General features: G+C 43.2%; 1 protein-coding gene across 3 annotated transcripts in view; it reads left to right on the top strand.

Annotated features, from left to right (window-relative positions):
• Positions 1–17,701, top strand: part of LOC114062212 (phosphatidylinositol 3-kinase regulatory subunit gamma) — a 78,060-nt gene that overhangs the window by 45,169 nt on the left and 15,190 nt on the right. Inside the window, exons 1-3 of one of the 3 annotated variants that reach the window (XM_027893420.1) lie at positions 330–552; positions 14,773–14,884; positions 17,182–17,280. In XM_027893420.1, the coding sequence (XP_027749221.1) occupies positions 447–552; positions 14,773–14,884; positions 17,182–17,280 (317 nt within the window). In that variant the 5' untranslated portion in view covers positions 330–446. Of the gene's footprint in view, positions 1–329; positions 553–14,772; positions 14,885–17,181; positions 17,281–17,701 lie in introns of those variants that run through there. The other 2 variants (XM_027893430.1, XM_027893410.1) reach the window with 2 other exon arrangements.

Genomic DNA, 17,701 nt, shown 5'->3' with positions numbered 1-17,701 from the left:
TTTTTTCAAGAGAGAATTCAGGAAAGTGGCTTTTCTGTGGAAAGGTGTCTCTTTAAACAAAAAGAAGCACTCTCTCTTTTTATATATTGTATATATAACTACCTATCTTAGTTCCTGCAGGGCAGCTGCTGAGGTGACTTGCGTGGAGGCTTTAATTTTTTTATTAAGTTTAATTTTGCGATTTTCAATTTTTTTTTCTCTCTTCGCTGAAAGTGTTATTTTAGAGCGAGGTGGATTCTTCTCGGCTTTTTTTTTCTCCTCTCCTTTTTTTTTTTTTTTTTTTTTTTTTTTTTTTTTTTTTTTTTTTTTTTTTTTTTTTTTTTTTTTTTTTTTTTTTTTTTTTTTTTTTTTTTTTTTTTTTCCCTTCTTCTCCTCCCCCCCCACTCCGTTAAAAGCCGAGCTACCCAGCCCCTTATTCCCAACCCTGCCGGGACTTGGCTGTCGCGATGTACAACACGGTGTGGGATATGGACCGCGATGACACGGACTGGAGGGAAGTGATGATGCCCTATTCCACTGAGCTGATATTTTACATTGAGATGGACCCTCCAGGTAGGGAGCCGAAGCCTGGGTGCTGCCGTCCATCCCTGCCCTCCCTCCTCCTGCACACTTTTCCCTTTCGAAATAGAAGGAGAGGGGGAGAAGGGGGGGGGGATTAATATCTGTAGTTAAACTTTGCATAAACTTTCCAGGGACTTGGGGCTCGCTGTCTCCTGGGCAAAAGTATTTTGATACTGTTTTGGGGTTTTTTTTTTTTTTGTGGGGGAGGTGGGAGGGTAACAGCAATTTATGGTGCCTTTGGGGAGATGGGAGGAGGAGGAGAGCTGCTCGCAGCCCCTCTCCCGAGTCTCCTTTTTTTTTAAAGCCTTTATTGAAAAGCGTATATTTCGGATGTATTCGCTCCTAGAGGAGCGCTTTTATTATCCTCTTCACCTGTGTGCCTTTATGTGCCTGTAACACTTTGATGGTGGTGATTTACCCACCTCCATTCAGTTCCAGTTTAATCGCTTTTACAGTCTCCGAGACCCTTTTCTCCCCAGCTCTCTTCCAGCATTGACAGATGAGGTGTGTGCTGTCGCTGGGTTTTGGTGCTAGGGGGATAATACTTGGGAACAGGCTGGAATCCATCCCTGGAGGCACTGTTACTTTGATAACACTTACTAACCTTGTTCAAAAGGGTTTGGTGCAACTTTTCTCCACACACACATACACACAGACACAATCCCCCACCCCCATGGATTGCCAGTGCTGAAAATGAGGAAAGGCATTGTCCCTCGTTTGCCTGAAGTTTGTAGATGGGACAGAAAGTTTCTTTTGTGTCTGAAGAGTGAGGGAAGGCTTTTGAGGAGGAGGAGAAGAGGGTGAGTCTTTCTTTGGTAAGGAATTAAAGTAAGCGTAAGTGGGTACTGGTGAAACTGTATCTATACCTGTAAGAGTCAAACAGGCTGAAAGCAACAAGGTAATTGAAATGCCTTTATCTTCTCGGGTCTCTGATCTGTACAGCCAGAAGGTACAGTAAAATATGCACCAAAAATCTTAGCCTGCAGAGGAATTGATAGCAAATAAGTACTTCTAAGTGGTGTCTTCTGTGGAGCATGTACTTTCTAAATGTTCTTTTCAACCTGTGCCTGAATCGTGGCACGTATCTGCAAGTGTGGTTTAGTCTCTTTGTTTCAGCACAGTGAGCTGTATTTTGCTCTCTGGAGGTATAAGGTACTTTAATTAAAAAGAGGAGGAGGTGATCATCCTGAGATTTTTGGATCTCAAGGACTTGCTTCCTCTGGTAACTCTGACGCTTTGAAAATTGGGCAGATCTCTCAGAAACACAATACTGGCCACTACTCATTAAATTCTTGCATAGCTGACACTATTTTTAGATGTTGCTCCTGAAAGCCTAAAGTTCAGTCAAATCTGTTTTCTTCTCTGAATTTCAAAGGATATCTTTCCTGCAAACGCTTTTGATTCCAAGATTTATGTCTGTATGTGCTTGCATCAAGTGAACAAATATCCAAGTCCCACTGTAGGTGACTTTGAGCAATTAGTGTGGGGTTTTTATTAAAAAAACATAAAGCCCCTTGAATGGTTTAGTGCAAAGAGGCTGCTAAAAAGGGCTGGCCTAACTGAACTGGTCAGAAAACAACTTCCCAGTGTCTCTGCAGGAATTTGGCCATGCAAAATTCTTAGGAAGCCTTACAAAGTTTACATTAAGAAGCAGCTCTCCTATCATTAATAATGTTAGTACGTCCATCATTGAAACCCTCTTGTCAGGGATCAAGGCTCTGCACAGTCCAAACACCAGTTAGCCAAAGGACTTAATGTTACAGGCTGATCCCTGGAGTGTTCAGTAACTTTATCTTTCACATTTTTAAACTGGAAGAGCCAGAGCTGGAAATGATGCAGGGGATAATCCCCATGTGTACGTCCTGATTTCATCTAACTACAACTTTTAAATTGCAGGGGAAAGGAGGGAGGGAGAGCGTGGCAGAGGGGCTCTGCTTTTTGCCTGTCCAGAGGTGGGGTGGGAAAGCATTTTCTGCTGTGGGGATGATAGGTCATCCCTAAGGGGAGCACGGAGGAATTTGTTTGGAAGGCTTAAACATTTGGCATGCCTTGGGATAAAGTCGCTGCGCTTGCACCCGGTAACAAACCACAGCTCCATCTGGCCCGCTTCCAACACAAATTTTGTGGAGGTTCTCGGTGCAACCTTCCCCCACGCGACGGCCGGAGCTCCGGAGCAGCTGAGCGGCGGCGAGATGTTCCCCGAGCGCCGCGCGGACCAGCGATGTGCAGCACAGCCCTTTTGTTCCCAGAAACTTGCGTTTGGAGAGATCCCTTTCGGCTGGGCTTTGTGCCGCAGCACCGGGCACTGGCGGATTCCGGGAGCCAAGTGTCTGGGATCACGCATGACTGCTCGTGATTGCATTTTACTGCGTCTGAACTTCAGGCAGGAGACAAAAGCAAGGTGAACGTAATGCGCGGTGTCACCCGTAACCTCCGAGGCAAGGGTGGGGATACTGTTTCTTGTTAAGGGCCAGTAGACCTTTAATTTGTCTTGGCAGGCTCTCTTAATACCCACCTTAGCGCTGCCCAATAACAATGCAGAAATAAAATCTGGTGATGGCAGGCAGCCTGCAGCGCAGCCGGAGCTTCTGTCAGGCCTCAGTGCACCTGCACCAGCTTATCAGTGTGCTCGTGTTTGCTGTTCAGGGCTGTAGGTGTCAATGGATGTTCGGAGCGGGTCCTGAAGCCTCCGTGCTGGAAGGGCTCACTCCAAAGTTCAAAAATAATAATAATGCCTCTCACACATGAGTTTTCCTCGACTCTGGCAGAGGCAGGGCCAGGGCCAGGGCAACAAAGGATTGCAAGCTTTCTGCTAGCCTTTAATCCATCCTAAACACAGGAGTGGGACAGTTTTCCCAAACAGAGTAGTGGAACCAGGGATTCACCTCTGCCAGCTTCACAAAGCAAGATTTAAAGCAGTACAACTAACACTGGAGCCACAGTAGTGAAAACCAGCAGAGTGACTCCTGTTACCTAATGGTTTTTCCTTCTGCTTACGTTTTATTTTGCATTTATACATTCATCACTGGCATGAGGTAGGAGCTCTTTGTGGCAAATAATACTACGTGCGACAAATAACGTTCAGTATCTAAAGACACAGCTTGAACCATCAGTTGCATAGAGCTAAGATAGCTGCTCAACTTTCTAATGATGGATGAAGTTAGAGTGTTATGGCCATAGCAGCATCATGTGCTGGTTCTGGCTTTAGGAAACTGTCTCTTGGGGGTTCACGTGCATGGTTTGTCCTTCCTGTGGGTCTTGCTGTCTGAAGAGACAAGAAAATAGGTTACCAGATTGAATTTAGTTTTTATTTCAGGTCTGCAAAAAGTTGTTACTGCCGGAAGTTAAGTTATTGAACAGAGGATGTCAAATTGACTGCAGAAGTTACTGGAGGACCTCAAGCACCACTACCTATGTATTGTCTCACTTCTAATTAGTAGGACTAAGTCATGCCTTTCCCTCTGTAGATCTGGGATATATTATCAGTTGTGTCGATGATAAAATGTGTAATCACTGAATACATTTTGTCACAGTTGGATGAAAATCAGTAAGAGTGCTCCACTGGGATTTCTGATACAGATGTCAGTAAAGATACTTGGCTCAACTACAAATTAGAGGTTAGTTTCATTTGTGTGGATTATGAAGAAAACCACAAGTTTAAAGTAGGCCTCCTAATGCAGAATGGGCTCTGTCTGTCTATGACTAGATAGTACAATAACTGTTTGACCTGAAGCTATAGGAAAGTTGCCTTTTTGGAGCCCATTAGGCTCTAATATGACCAACTATGTTTATAACTTGATCCAGCTGTCTTTTTCAAGAATATTACTTTTCCGTGCCTGATGTGCTGAGACTGCCTGTAACAAAGCTGTTGCTACAAAATCTTTTGATAATTAAGGGGAGGGGGGGCAACAATAATCTATAGGCTGCTTGGTTTAGTCTGCTTCGTAAAAGGAGCACTGCCAGCGTATGAGTGAGACGAGCATTCAAGAGAAAAAACCTGTATTTATTCATTATAGTTTCTATTTTCTTCTCACATATAATTTGACAACCCTTACTTTAGGGGAGCGATACCATGATTGTAATTTGGAAAACACAGGGTTCCGAGCTCAAGGGCAGTGTTTACTGGGATACCGGGCGTGCTGTATCATTATCAGTGTTACAGTGGAAGCTGAATGTGGCTTCTCAATTAGGGTGTGTGGTACACAGTAGCCAGATGTAGGTGAACACTGCGTGTCTATGCCTGACTAGTTTTCCAGTGGGAGAACAGATGCAAATTTTAATAGCACTGTCAGTATTGTCCTTCAGCTTATCTGAGCTGACTCCAGAAGCTTATCAAAGAAAAGTTCTGCTCTTGCACATCTTAAAGGGGAAGGGAAAAAAAAAAAAAAAGGTAGTTCTACTAGTGCATGTAGTCAAGACAGTAGCTGCAAGTGTCTTTTTTGCTAATTTAAGTCTTGCTGAAAATCACATTTCGAAGAAAGTAGATGTTTAGGGTTGAGAGTTTCCTTATTACAGAAGGGAAGTTTGTGCAGGCTGGTTTGGGGTGGAGGAGGGAGTAAATGAGGCTCAGTCACTTGTGCTCTGCACATCCTAGAAAATCCTGGTTTGATTGGAGTCTCAGCTCCTGTGAGGACAGTGATGTGAAATGCTTATAATCTGTTCTTGTTATACCTACTTTTCTCTACTGGCCTTTTCACTTAATGACTGCTGTAACCATTTTTTATTTCTGATTGCATTTCAGGCTTGCTTTTGCATTCCTCGCATTTCGTTTTCATTTTGATGGCTCTAACTGTTAAAGAATATCACTCATCAGCTTTCAATTAAATACATGAACGCAAAAAATAGCATCATTAATATAAAGTGAAATGATGTTTTGCTTGAGATGAGAGAGCCTGCTCTAAAAGGCTGACATTTGTGTTTATCAGTAGGCTTTCACATGATGTAGAAATAGTTGGGGAGGGAAAGCTTTCTGAAGGGAGTTGTTCAGTTTTGTGTTCTGTAAAGCTGTAGGCTTATGCAAACTGAGACATGAGGGGACATTCTGAGAAGAAACCAAGCTCTTCAACACGTGTTTGGGGGCAAAACTTGCAGCAAATGTTATTTCTGCAGTTTTTGTTCCCAGCACTTGTGTGCCTTGCATGATGCCTGTACCTGACAGGAGCTAATCACGGTGTTCCTTCTATCTCACCCCTTTAAAAGGAGAAAACTCTTCCTGGAGTTTCCTCTGGAGACTATTGCTTTCCTGAGCAGCAGAGTTGACTTCTGTCTTTGCCATTGCCTGCATGATATCTTACTCCAGACTGAAGCTATTTGGGCTTATCTTTGCTCTACAGCTTGGGAAAACAGAGGCATAGCTGGTCATACACATCTGCGCCCAGGACTGAAAGCAGTTGGGTGCCTTACATCACCTCATGTGGTTGTTTAGTGAGTCACCTTTTGGGCAGAGAAAGAGAGCAGCATAAAGAATACTTTTATCAGCAGGCTCTGTGTGTTTTAAAGCTTAGGCTTTATTATTGTCAAAAAGACTGTTAACTGTGTTGAAACAGGTTGCAGTAAAACTTTGGCCCCATTAAAGCAATAGGTGTGTTCTAGCTGGATTTTTTGGAAACTCATTTTTGTAAAGTAGGTTGCTGAGTAATGCTTAAAGAACAGTCTCTGCTCATGTACTAAGTACCCCTATGGAAATGAGATTGTCTTTTTTTTTTTTCTGCTGCTTTTTTATCTCATTTCTTCTGACAGGTTAAAGTCTGCACAATAGCTAAGTAAGCAAGAATTCACTTCTCCACATAATCTGAACTACAGCATGTGAGCTGGTGCTGGGTCCCCAAACAGTGTGAGTGGATGTAGCTTTTCATTGTCCTCCACTCAATAGTCAAAGATTTTGCAATGTTTCGGTGAATATATTTCAGTACCTTAAGTTCTTCTAGTTCTGAAGAGAAGTGTCTGTATACAGGGAGTTTTATAAGGATTCATACAGTTCAAAAAAGGCGAAGTGCAAGTGCTGCCTCTTGTAGCCCTTTCCAAAAAGGACTCCAGCTGCCCTGCTGGCCACTGACCAACTGCCTGGTGAATCCTGATGCCGAAGCACAATGCGCTCTGAAGCTTTCCTGTGGCTGAACAGGATCCAGGTTCTTCTCTGGCTTTGAGTCCAGCAGCACACTTAAGATGGATACCTTCCATCCAGAGCATTTTGAAAAAGGAGATGAAATATTTCAACTGCTTCAGCCTGTGACTGCTTCCAGCATTCGCCCAGACTCCACCAGTTTTTGTGAGCTGGAAAAATATTATTTTAGTGATAGTTCATTGGAATGTTACTTCTAAAATCAGATATCCCTGAAGCTGACACGTGGTTATCTAGAAAAGGCTTGAAAACCATCATGTTTCTCAGCACAAAAATTTGAGGGTTTTGAAGAATTAAAAAAATATCAGTCTGTTCCTTATTCCCTTAATAATGTTTGTTCTTTCGCTACAGAATAACTTGACTTTTGATTGTGTCACTTTGGTATTCTTGTACTTCAGGTCAGTTTTCTCTTTCCAAACATAAACCTCCTGTTTCTTTTTACTAACTACTCCTTACTGTCTATTGCTTTCCTACTCTAACCCTTGAAAGAAGAAAATCCACTGGAGCCATTTTTTCAGGTTTTTACCTTCTCTTGCCTTATCCTAATTTTCAGTCTCTGTTGTCCCTCAAATCTGCTGCTGTACCAAATCATCTTTTCTTTTGGAGGAATTCTTGCATCCCTCCCCTCAAAAAACCCCCAAACAAACCCCCTGAAACCAGAGCTGCTGCAATGGAGTTCTAGAAAAATTGCTGTAAGGAGAGAACATGGCCCACTGTTGGGCTGTGGGATTTTTTTGAGTGTGGGTAGTAGGGCTTGTACTCCAACGCTTGCCCCAGAGAAATGTTTTAGAGGTGAAATGGATGAGGAGTTCACTGGCAGTGTTGTGTATATGAGTTCTATTGTCTGTCACAACCTGAATTTGTGCATTGCAGTGGAATTTTTGAGACTGTCAGTACTCACTGATAAGTCCTTGGACAGTGGAAGAAGTCAAGTTCCTGCTGTGAAACGGATTTCATTAAAATACTTCGAAGATCACCCTGTACTGAGTAAGGAGGTTGAATCCTCTCGAGTTACACCTTGAGATGCGAGCATGAGCAGTGGCCAGGCTCAACTACTCCATGTCTGCTTCAAATCTCCCCTTCTGCTGCAGGCACTGGATGGGCTGGGACTTCTGCCTCAGTGGAGCTTCCTTCAACGTCTCCATTCTTGAAGATGAGGTGTGACAAAATGTGCAACCAATTTCCTATGAACACTTTTCCCACCTTCACATTTTGTCTGGAGCGTTGATTTAAAAATGCACCTTTTGATCTTGATTTAGATGGCTTACTGTTAGTAATTGAGGTGGTGTTGAAATATTTGTACTTTGGTAACTAGGAAAGGGTTTCACGTAGCACAAGGACAGGTACTGTATGAGGAACAATTTTACATACAGCTCTGAAAGATTGGAGCTAGTGGTAAGCTGAAATAAAATGCTGCTTAGAGCAACAAGAATGATATGTATTTGCAGCTGTATTATTATTATTTTTAAGTAGCCTCTTATGCAGCAAACTTCTCAGTAGCACCAATTATTTCTATGAATTCGTTCTCCTATGAAGTTTGTACTTGACATCTGGATGGAGGGTTAGTCTTTGAAATATCTGGGGGGGGGAACCCTGGGCTGTTTTTATTTAAATTATTTATTATTTAAAATTAGTTATGATTTAAAATACCCTTTTTCTTTGGGCTTTGGTATGTCTCTTAGCCACAGTGTGTCACTGCTCGGTCCTTACTTCATTCTGTCTCTCTCACAGTGAAAAGCCAGTTCTTACTTCCAGATCGCTGTAATTCTCTGCTTATTCTGAATTTTTTGTTTTTTTTCTTGCTCTTATCCAAAAATCTATTCCCATGTATTGACCAAAGAGCACTTCTTAGTAGGAGTTTGAAGGCTCTGCCTGTGGAGTGGTAGAAAACATGCAGCGATATTTCTTCTGTGAAGGCAGATGAGGAGCTGCTTGAGTAAGCAAAAAAGAGAATATACTGTCTCCTTGCACTTTATGTTTACTTTTATTGTACAATCTTCTAGACTTGACATTGAATACTGTAAAGTACAATATTCTTATGGAGCATGTCATATTTCCATGGCAATAAAATGTCTGTCAGGGACTTTCATCCTGAGTTGGAAAAAGCCTGGACCTACCATCTACATAATAAAGCTACTCCTTCCTGCAGGGAACTGGGCATGTGATGCTGGGTAGTGACAACCTTTGAGTGATGAAACATGTCAAAAGTTTTAAGAGCTATCCAGTTTATTAACAGTGTGCTAATTATGCCTGGTAGGTAAAAGAAGACTTATCCTTTTTATCCTCCTCGTGTTAATTTTGAGACAGTCACCTCAACTCTGTTCATCATGGAACCTCTGACACTGCTGTAGCTTTGCAGCTGTTACACTGTGGTCTGGGTTGGAAGGAAACCCATTTTTCATCGGGCAGTGAAAATAATTGGGAAGCTGAGGTTTCTTGGCTTTGCAACCTCATGCAAAGGCTGGAATGAAGAGGAGGAGCTGTGTTATAGTACAGAAGTCAGATATCCCCATGTTATCTATCTGACTGTGAGCATCTTCCATTTCTTCCATCTCTGCCCATGAAGTAACAGGCTTTCTACTGCCAAGTAGTGAGGGGATGCTTTTTGAAATGCCCAGAAGAATGCTGAATTTGAGCTAGTCTCTTCACACACTGTTGTTGTCCACCACTGTGCGGGTGTCCCATAGCAGATAATTTTTTAACCTGTGCAGTAGCTGTGGATGCTTGTGGGGAACAGAGTGCAGCAGAAGCCTGGCAGGCTTTAGGAGGTGAAACAGTAACTGGGAGGTGTGGGAGAGGGCTGGATAGCTGGGGAGTTTTCAAACAAAACAGATCTTTATCAAAAAAACCAATTAATCAAAACTGAAATATTTCTTAAAGGTGTTGTTTTTTTATGAAAGTTCACAGAAACACAAGCAAAGCTATAATGGGAGTGTTTTCATTGGAAGCCTCTCTGGCTCTCTGCCAACTTGTCTGCTGTTTTCTGTAATGAGATATTGAAAAACCTCGATTCTTTGAATGTGTCTTGCTCTTTGGCATGTCGCCTGTTTTGGGGGGGGGGGGGGAGGAGAGCGAAAATGTGAGCGTGCCGGAGGTTCTGTGGCCAGCAGTAACGCCGTGGAGTGGCTTCCTCCTCCGTGCCCGGCAGCCTCGAAGGACACCGGTGCTCAGCACTCCACAAGAGGGGTCTTGGCAAGAGAACTGAGGAGCTGAGATGTGGGGCTGCCAAGGTGATTTACCTGCCAGCGGTGGGGAGTGAGCTGCTGTCAGCAGGTGCGCACGACCCTCCTCGTTGTCAGCCCGAAAGCCTCTCCGAGAGCGCGGTGCTTCACCGCTCTGGTGGGCGCGCACGGAGCAGCTTCGTGGAAACGGCGTGCGAAAAAGCACCTTTGTTCAGTGCGTGCTTTTATTCTCAACCGTCTTTGAGGGCTTCTCGTGCAGCAGGGACAAGTATAGGAGTCCTGAGGGAGGGAAAGATTTTGAAGCTTTGCCTGAGAAGTGTTAGAGAAGTTGAGAAGAGTGTTTGAGAAATTGAGTAAGACTACAGAGAGTAATTAAAGATTGGAGAGAATTTTTTTTTTTTTTTTTCAAAAAAGCTAGCCTACGTTTTCGTTCCAAGTCTTCATCTATATCTCCAAAGGGAAAACCCTTCTCTCCTCAAGGACTATGTCACTAAAATGTTAGCTGGCCTAACCACAGATAACTTGCATGTTTCCATAGTAATGACACTCTGTAGAGCTTTATATTACGGTTTGCAGGGTATCTACTCTACATCAGCCTTTTTGAAGCTCAGTAACTGTCTTGGAAATCCTCTGATCTGTTTTCTGCTTGTCACAATGTGGAGGGAGAGTAGATGGAGTGCATCAGAAAGAAGGCTAGTAAACAAGCTCGTGGAAGTGCTGAGGGGCTTAAAATTGACTTTATCAGACTACTTGGTAGTTGTGATTATTTTTAACAGTAAGGTGGAGTTAATGCTGCATTTAAACCTGCTATGCTTTTAAGTATCTGGCCTGCAGCTCTTGGAAGATACCAGAAGAAATAAGTTGCATCTGCCTTAAAACTGAAAATCAGAGTTTAATTAACAGGCAGGTTGATTTTGTACACAAATACTGCAGCCAGAGAAGAAACAGGCTGCTTGACTGGATGCTGTGTGGGATGTAGCACTTGGAGACCCAAGGCATTCTTCTTTTTTCATTCCTGAATTAGTGCCATTGAAATCCCTCACATGTAGGGCTCAGTGGCTCTTATATCACATAAACTTGTAAAATTTTTTATCCAGAACCCGACTGGGGAAAGTGTGTGTCTCATGGAAGTTACGGTCTACTTCGCTGAAGTTAAATTCGGGTTTAATACGGCCTACGACATTTTACGAGAGACTTTAAAAGAAATAACAGCGGTGCTAAACTTCAGACACTTGCCAGCTTTCTTAGTTGTCTTGGTGTTGGAGGTGGCTTGAATTTCAGGGAATCAAGTCAGTTAAGTCTTGAGCTGCCCTTTCAAAAGAAGAGTTCTATGCGGTGCAGAAAGCACCACAAATCTACCTGGGCAGAGCCTGATCAACAATCTTCTCTCTGCGTGGAGCAGCTCGGCCGAAGGTACCTGCTGGAGCAGCCCTGGGTTCCTGACGTCAGCAACATCCGATCCCACGCCCCCACCACATTGGCTGCCGTCGCCTCCACTCCATCACCAGCCCCTTGTATTTCCCCCTCCTAAGTGACACCGAGCTGGGACTGGGATTTGGCTTCCGCAGGCAGCCTAGCTTGAGCTCAGAAGAGAGAACTAGAGTTGCTGAAGAAATTAAAACCAGATATGCCCATAAATGCGTGAGGGAGAGACAGCCTGTTCTCACTGCTGCGTGCCAGGCGGTCACTGGGGGCTGAACCTTATCCTTGGAATGTGCTCGTACGCGAGTGGAAGGGTCCAGCTGAGCTGTCACCTTTTGGGATTTGGGAAGATCCATGCTCTAAAGCTGTCTTAGGGACACGGCAGGGGAAGGATGCTTGTGTATCTGCTGCTAACAGCAAGTTCTTTATTAGAACGGATAGATCCGTTGTGCTGTTAATCACTTGTGATCAATGTTCTTTCTCTCCCAGGAAAAAGGGAGGCAAGAAACCATCAGGATCGTTCACTTTAATCAGAGCTTGTTTTGAGATAAAGTAAGATTGTGCCTGTGGCTAGATCAGAATTGGGCTCAGTGACATGGAAAGAAACACGGCTGCTCTTGAAAGCATTTCTGTTGACTTCAAGCCAGCCTTATTTTACTTTACTCTAGGATTTTAGCTCTTTAATGTTCATCGAGTAAAGTATATAAGACTGGATTATTTTGAATTTAAATCAAAATCTGTGGACTCTTCGAGGCTCTCTGTAGCTTCTCCTAGAAACATCACAAGATTTCTCCCAGCAGGGTTGTTAGTACTGTCTAGGTACTATTTTAGGGTACCTCTTCCAACAACCCGTTGGGCCAGTCTTATGAGAGCAGCAGTGCAGTGGATGCTGTTCTGTTGCAGTAGACTTGCCATGCTATTACAGAATGTTCCCCTTGTGTCATCCAGGGTCTGGGCTGCGAGGTTTAAACTACCTTTGTGTCAGTTCTCCATTTGTGCACACTACAGTACGTGGGCTGAGATGGTAGCCATGAAATGCCGAATTGGATGGGCATGTTGGTCTACGGAGCGAAGCAATAGCAGGGGCCTGGTTCTGTATCCAGTACAGGGGAAAATCCCAAAGACCTCAAAGTATTGAAAGTAAAGAATTAGATACATAGCTCTCTGGAAACAGGACCCACCCTTGCAAATAGTTTTGTATTTTTGAAATGTGCAAGCTATTAAAAAGCATTTTTCAAAAGTCTATTGTGTAAAGGACTGGCTTCCATGAGTCAGGTTTTACAGGAAGCGCTCCAAGCCTTATTCTTCTCCCTGAAAGAATTTCCTTCCAGTTTTCTCATGCAGGGTGAAGTTTTGCAGACATCCCCCCGATAGTGAGAACTGGTGCCTGCCTGTTAGAGGGAAGGAGAAACTCCCACCTGTAGTAGGGACATTTGGTGTAATGTCTAGTGCTCTGTGTCCAAACTCCTGTTCCTTACCTTTCTGCTCTTTGTTAGTTTGCTTTTCTGTGCCCTGTGCTTTGGAGTGAGGCCTAACAAAGCTGCTAAATAATTCCACAGTGTGTAAAGGAGCAAGACTTAATCTTACAAGGAGGGCTAGAGAAGTATTCAAGTACTCTAGAGAATACTTGAAAGCCTCTTCTGGAAAGCCCCTATTACCAGTGTAAAACAGGCTTTTACACTGTAAAATGCCTTGAAGTTTTTGATATGTCCAAGCCTTAATTTGAAAGACCCAGTGAAATAATTGCTGGTGCTGGTACAGTTTTCTAAGAACTCTGCATTGTTGGATGGTTTTTACGTGAATCTTCACATGCTTGTTGATGACTCAGAATCTACAAAAGATTCTCAAGTAGATCAGAACATCTCCAGGTTTTCTGAAATTGGATTAACTGCCTTGTGCAGACACTGATGAGACTCAGAACTGCTGAGACTCTCCTATCCCAGATGTGAGGTGGGGAGGAGGGAGCACCTGAAGACATTTTCTAATTCAGGCACTTTGAATGGGGGGAAATAGAAAAGCACAGCGAATACAATTGACTCTACAGGCTTAGCCTGGATGTATGTTCCTGTGACTCTGAATGGGGCTGGGACCTTCAAGCAAAATAGGGTTAGAACCTTCTCTTACTCTCAATGGTGCTTTGTACAAACACAGACAACTGTAGTAGTTGAGCTACGAATAACCGAAGCTTCCTAACCAGGAAGCTGCTTCACTGAATCCGAAGGTTTTCACCTTCCTTTTACAACAAGAGGTGTTATTGCCTCACTAGATGTGTGCACACCTGAGAGTTCCCAGCTCACCCCATAAAAAGAACCTGTATGCTACGGTTTAGTGCTCGGTCCCACAGAATGAATGCTGCTATCTGAATCAGGTGTTTGGTCAGCAACCCCAGGGTGCGAACGTCTGGGTCAAGGTTCAGGTTTAGTTTAGATTGGCTCAATTAAAGCATCTGCTGGTTTGTCTGAGAACAGTGGAGTTACTGTGTCGGATATTCGACGTGAAATGGTGTTTGGAACTGCAGTTGGAAGCCTGTTTTCTCTTCTTTAATGTGGGAGGTGTGGCTCGGAGGTGAGCAGATGGATGGTGCCAAGTAGCACACCTCTCAGCGCTGAGCCATTCCGTGCTGAAGCGAGAGATCAAAATCTTCTTTCTGCTGCCTTTATTTGTATTTATGCCTGTACGCTGGGATTGTGCGCATCCGAAAGATGGCTGTTGTCAGTGGTGTCAGGCCTGCTCGCTGATGCTTGTGTAATCTGATGGCGAGGGCACAGGGCTGGGAGCACAGATGTTCAGGGTCTGGCTTGAAAACGTGCTAGAAGCAAATCAATGTGTGTAGCTGCTCTCTTACCCTGAATTCAAATGCGACCTGTCTGTCTCTAAAACAGTCCCGTGAAATGCCTAAAAAACGCTCGGTTTCAGTGGCAATGTTTGTGATGAAGCGTTCAGCACCTGCAAAGCAGGGGCCTAAAGGACAAACCTAGAATGAAACGTGACCCTTGGGTCTTTGATGGATATGCCAGTGTTTCTCCCTCTGAAGAAGAGTTCACCTGTTTGCTCTTGTGGTTGGCATAAGAACCGGTGATGCCTGAGCAACTGGAGTTTTTCCACAGTGGTGCCCAGTGCTCTCCAGGCTGTGGCTTTCAAACACAATGCACCTTTGTCATTTGTTTGGAGGTTTAGGCGGCACCTGCCCTTGTAGTTGTGCCTGCACCAGTCTTCCTTTTAACAAAAACTCATGTTTCCTCATGCTCCTTCCTCTTCTCCTCCATCAAGCGAGTGTTTAGTTCGATACGAGGAAATCTGGGATCAACAGTGGAGCTGCTCACTTCAGAATTCCTCTAAAATTACAAATTCCATTTGATTTGAGAGAGCTTGAAAGCCAAGGTCAAGGTGCACATTTTCTCTAATTTTTTTGCTGTCAGATTTCATTAATAGTTTAGTGATTATCCTCTCCTGTTTACCTTCTGTTAATCTGTTTTTCATTTTCAGCTCTTCCTCCAAAGCCCCCCAAGCCAATGACTCCAGTCAATACGAATGGAATAAAGGACAATTCCAGCTTCTCTCTGCAGGAAGCAGAATGGTACTGGGGGGACATCTCAAGGTAAGCAATATTGCTAGAATATATTCATTAAAATGTATTAATATATGTTGTTAAAAATAGATTAAGCCAGCTACAATTCAAGATTAAAAGAACATGGCTATTTCAGGCAGCATTTTACAGGAGGGGAACACTTTAGGACTTTTCTTGGCAAAGCATCTAAGTGAAACTGTTCATCTGGATTGAGGACATTTAAGTTGTTGCTCTTCTGGTATAGATATTGCCAGTCTTGTTGACACTTATTTTTGGCTTTCAAAATTTGTCCAGATACACAGTCTTTAAAGAGGAGAAAAATCTGAATCTGCTATCTAATAAGGTGTTGTAAGCATACAGTGCTGAAATGAATGCAGGTCAGCAAAGTTTCAGTATAAAACCAAAATTTCAGAATAAAAGGAATTACATTCTTGGTTTTGGTTTCCTTAACATCAGTTTAAAATTGCATCTGTATTAATTTCTATTACACGGTGATATAAAAAAATAACTCTTAAAAATGCTAACCAGCTACACTGAGCAGATGATAAAGACACAGATCAAATAAATTAAGCTTTACCTCTTAAGAAAACCTTTTTCTATGCACTTGAGAAAATAAATGGTTTGAGTCAGGTTCAGAAAATGAAGGACTAGTTTTTATATATTTGCATAAAAGAAATGAAGTGCTCAATCATCTCTTTCCCTCTTAAGGCACTTCTGAAGAGTCTAGAATTTGGAAGTGTAAGAGGAAAGGTGAGCGTGCTGGGATGTGATCAGGAGTTGCTCAAACTTGTGCACATAACACTTTGAAGCACTTTGGCAGATGGAGGCAAGAAGAGCGTGTCTGCCACATTTAACTTATTGACGTTCTGAGAAGGGAAATAAAGTTTTCATATCTTTATTGTGCCACCCTTATCTTTTTATAAAGTAAACCCACAGAGATCTTGCTTTTGAAGGGACTCAGCAGAGATATTTTCCTGTTAATTTTAAATCGAAGCAGAGAGGCAAAAAGTGATCACAAAGCCCACTAGGCACAGTTTGTTTAAAACTGCTCGATATTGGTATCAGTTTATTGACTGTGGATTTGCTCCTCAGTTGACAGTGCACATGATGGCAGGAGCTAATGCACTACAAATCGCATTGCAATGGCTTTATTAGATTAAAACATGGTACACGTGCATGTAAAGATGGAATTGTTTATGACCTTAATTTGGCAGGCAGCAGGTATGGCTGCATTGGGCTATCAGGGCAGGAGCAGTGTTCTTCAGTCAAGAACTTGGACTGGAAACTTTGCCATGAGCTCCAGGGTGCAACCTGCAGGCCACAAGCCCAGACCCATGGATAGTACTATCAATTCAAAAAGAGGATTGTTTGGGTTAACTGGGTCCAGTGTGTAAAATGGTCGGAGAGAAGTGGTTATGCACGTAAAACTTCACAGTATGGAGTCAGTTTTACCAACAAGATCATTTTCAAGTAGCTAAATCAAAGCTAGGGCTGTTCTGTAAGAATACTTTTGTTCCTTAGTATTTGAACCAAAAAGCTGCTGTTGATTTTGCTTTGTAAGATTCAACTAAGCTTCCTACAGCACTTAGGCAATGTTGAGGCTACCTGAGAAACTTTGGTTTCCAAATGATTGTGTTAAAAAGTGCTTGGTACTTCTAAAAGCTTTGAGGGAGATGTTATAAAGTGAGATAGGTAATCTGGGTGAAATGCTCAAACCTGGCAAGATGCTTATCTCTTCAGCTGAAATAATTTTCTTAATGCTTACAGGTACTCACTTTCACTACAAGATTTCTTGGTTTAGCTTAAAGCTCTGGGCTGAGTGTCCCTTTGCCTCAGTTGTAAATAAGGAGGAGTTGCACTGAAGCTGGAAAGGTTGTAGTGCTTTAAAACGGCTGTAAATAAGATCAGAGTTAAGCCAATAAAGAGCCTCTCGAGACTAAAACTGTGCTAAACTTTAGGCACCTCTGAGCTCTGCTGTTAGAGGCCATCTCTTAAAGGGTCAGGACTGGCTTCTCAAAGGGCACCTGTTCCAGTGTGGACTTTAAAACCTGAGCAGATTACAGGGAAAGGTTGTGAACTGAGTCACAGCTGCTACTGTTGTTTAAACAGAGACTTCTCTCTAAGTGGCAGTTGACTGTGGCTGCTTTTCTTTAGTACAGCTACACAAGTTGAGACTCGCTTTAGATGCCCTAAAAGACTGGAGAGCCCGGACGTCAAAGAAAATTGAACTCTATGCATGCTGGTGTTACTGGCTCCGATGTTTTACCCGTGGCAAAGATGATCATGTCCTTAGTGCTTCTAATTTTGCCTCCCTTTCCACTCTCCAGGGAAGAAGTAAACGACAAATTACGAGACATGCCAGACGGAACATTCCTGGTGCGCGACGCATCAACCAAGATGCAGGGAGACTACACTCTGACCTTACGGTGAGCTGTGAGCACTTGTAGCCCACACAGGGAGAACCCTGAGTAGCTGTTGCTGTACCAGTGACAGCCATGGCTGTGTAAAGCTCATGTGACTTGAGAGATGTTCCCACTACTGCACATCACAGAATAAGCAGGTCTGACAGTCAGTTCTGTTCTGTACATTGAATCCTGTCCCTCTCTAAACACTGCTGTAAGGATCTGCGTGTGGATGAAATGGGACTTGGGGAGGAGAGCTCCTCAGGAGTGCTTCTTCGTTTCAGAACTGCTAAGATAAAAGGTATTTGTAACCTGGAGCTTTGATTAATGGGAGAGTGTTGAATATCTCATCAGTCTACAGCTCTGGAAAACCGAACACAGTGTCTTTGTAGAAGGAGTATCTTGTGCTTTATGATCTGTGGTTTAGGAAATACTGTATTGGAGC

Source organism: Empidonax traillii, unplaced genomic scaffold (genome assembly GCF_003031625.1).
Source record: "Empidonax traillii isolate 1590-97213 ecotype Southwest subspecies unplaced genomic scaffold, ASM303162v1 scaffold15:size5535645, whole genome shotgun sequence".
In the NCBI taxonomy this organism is placed as follows: Eukaryota; Metazoa; Chordata; class Aves; order Passeriformes; family Tyrannidae; genus Empidonax; species Empidonax traillii.
Note: the sequence above shows the minus strand (reverse complement) of the source record. Positions and strands in the feature narration are given on the sequence as shown.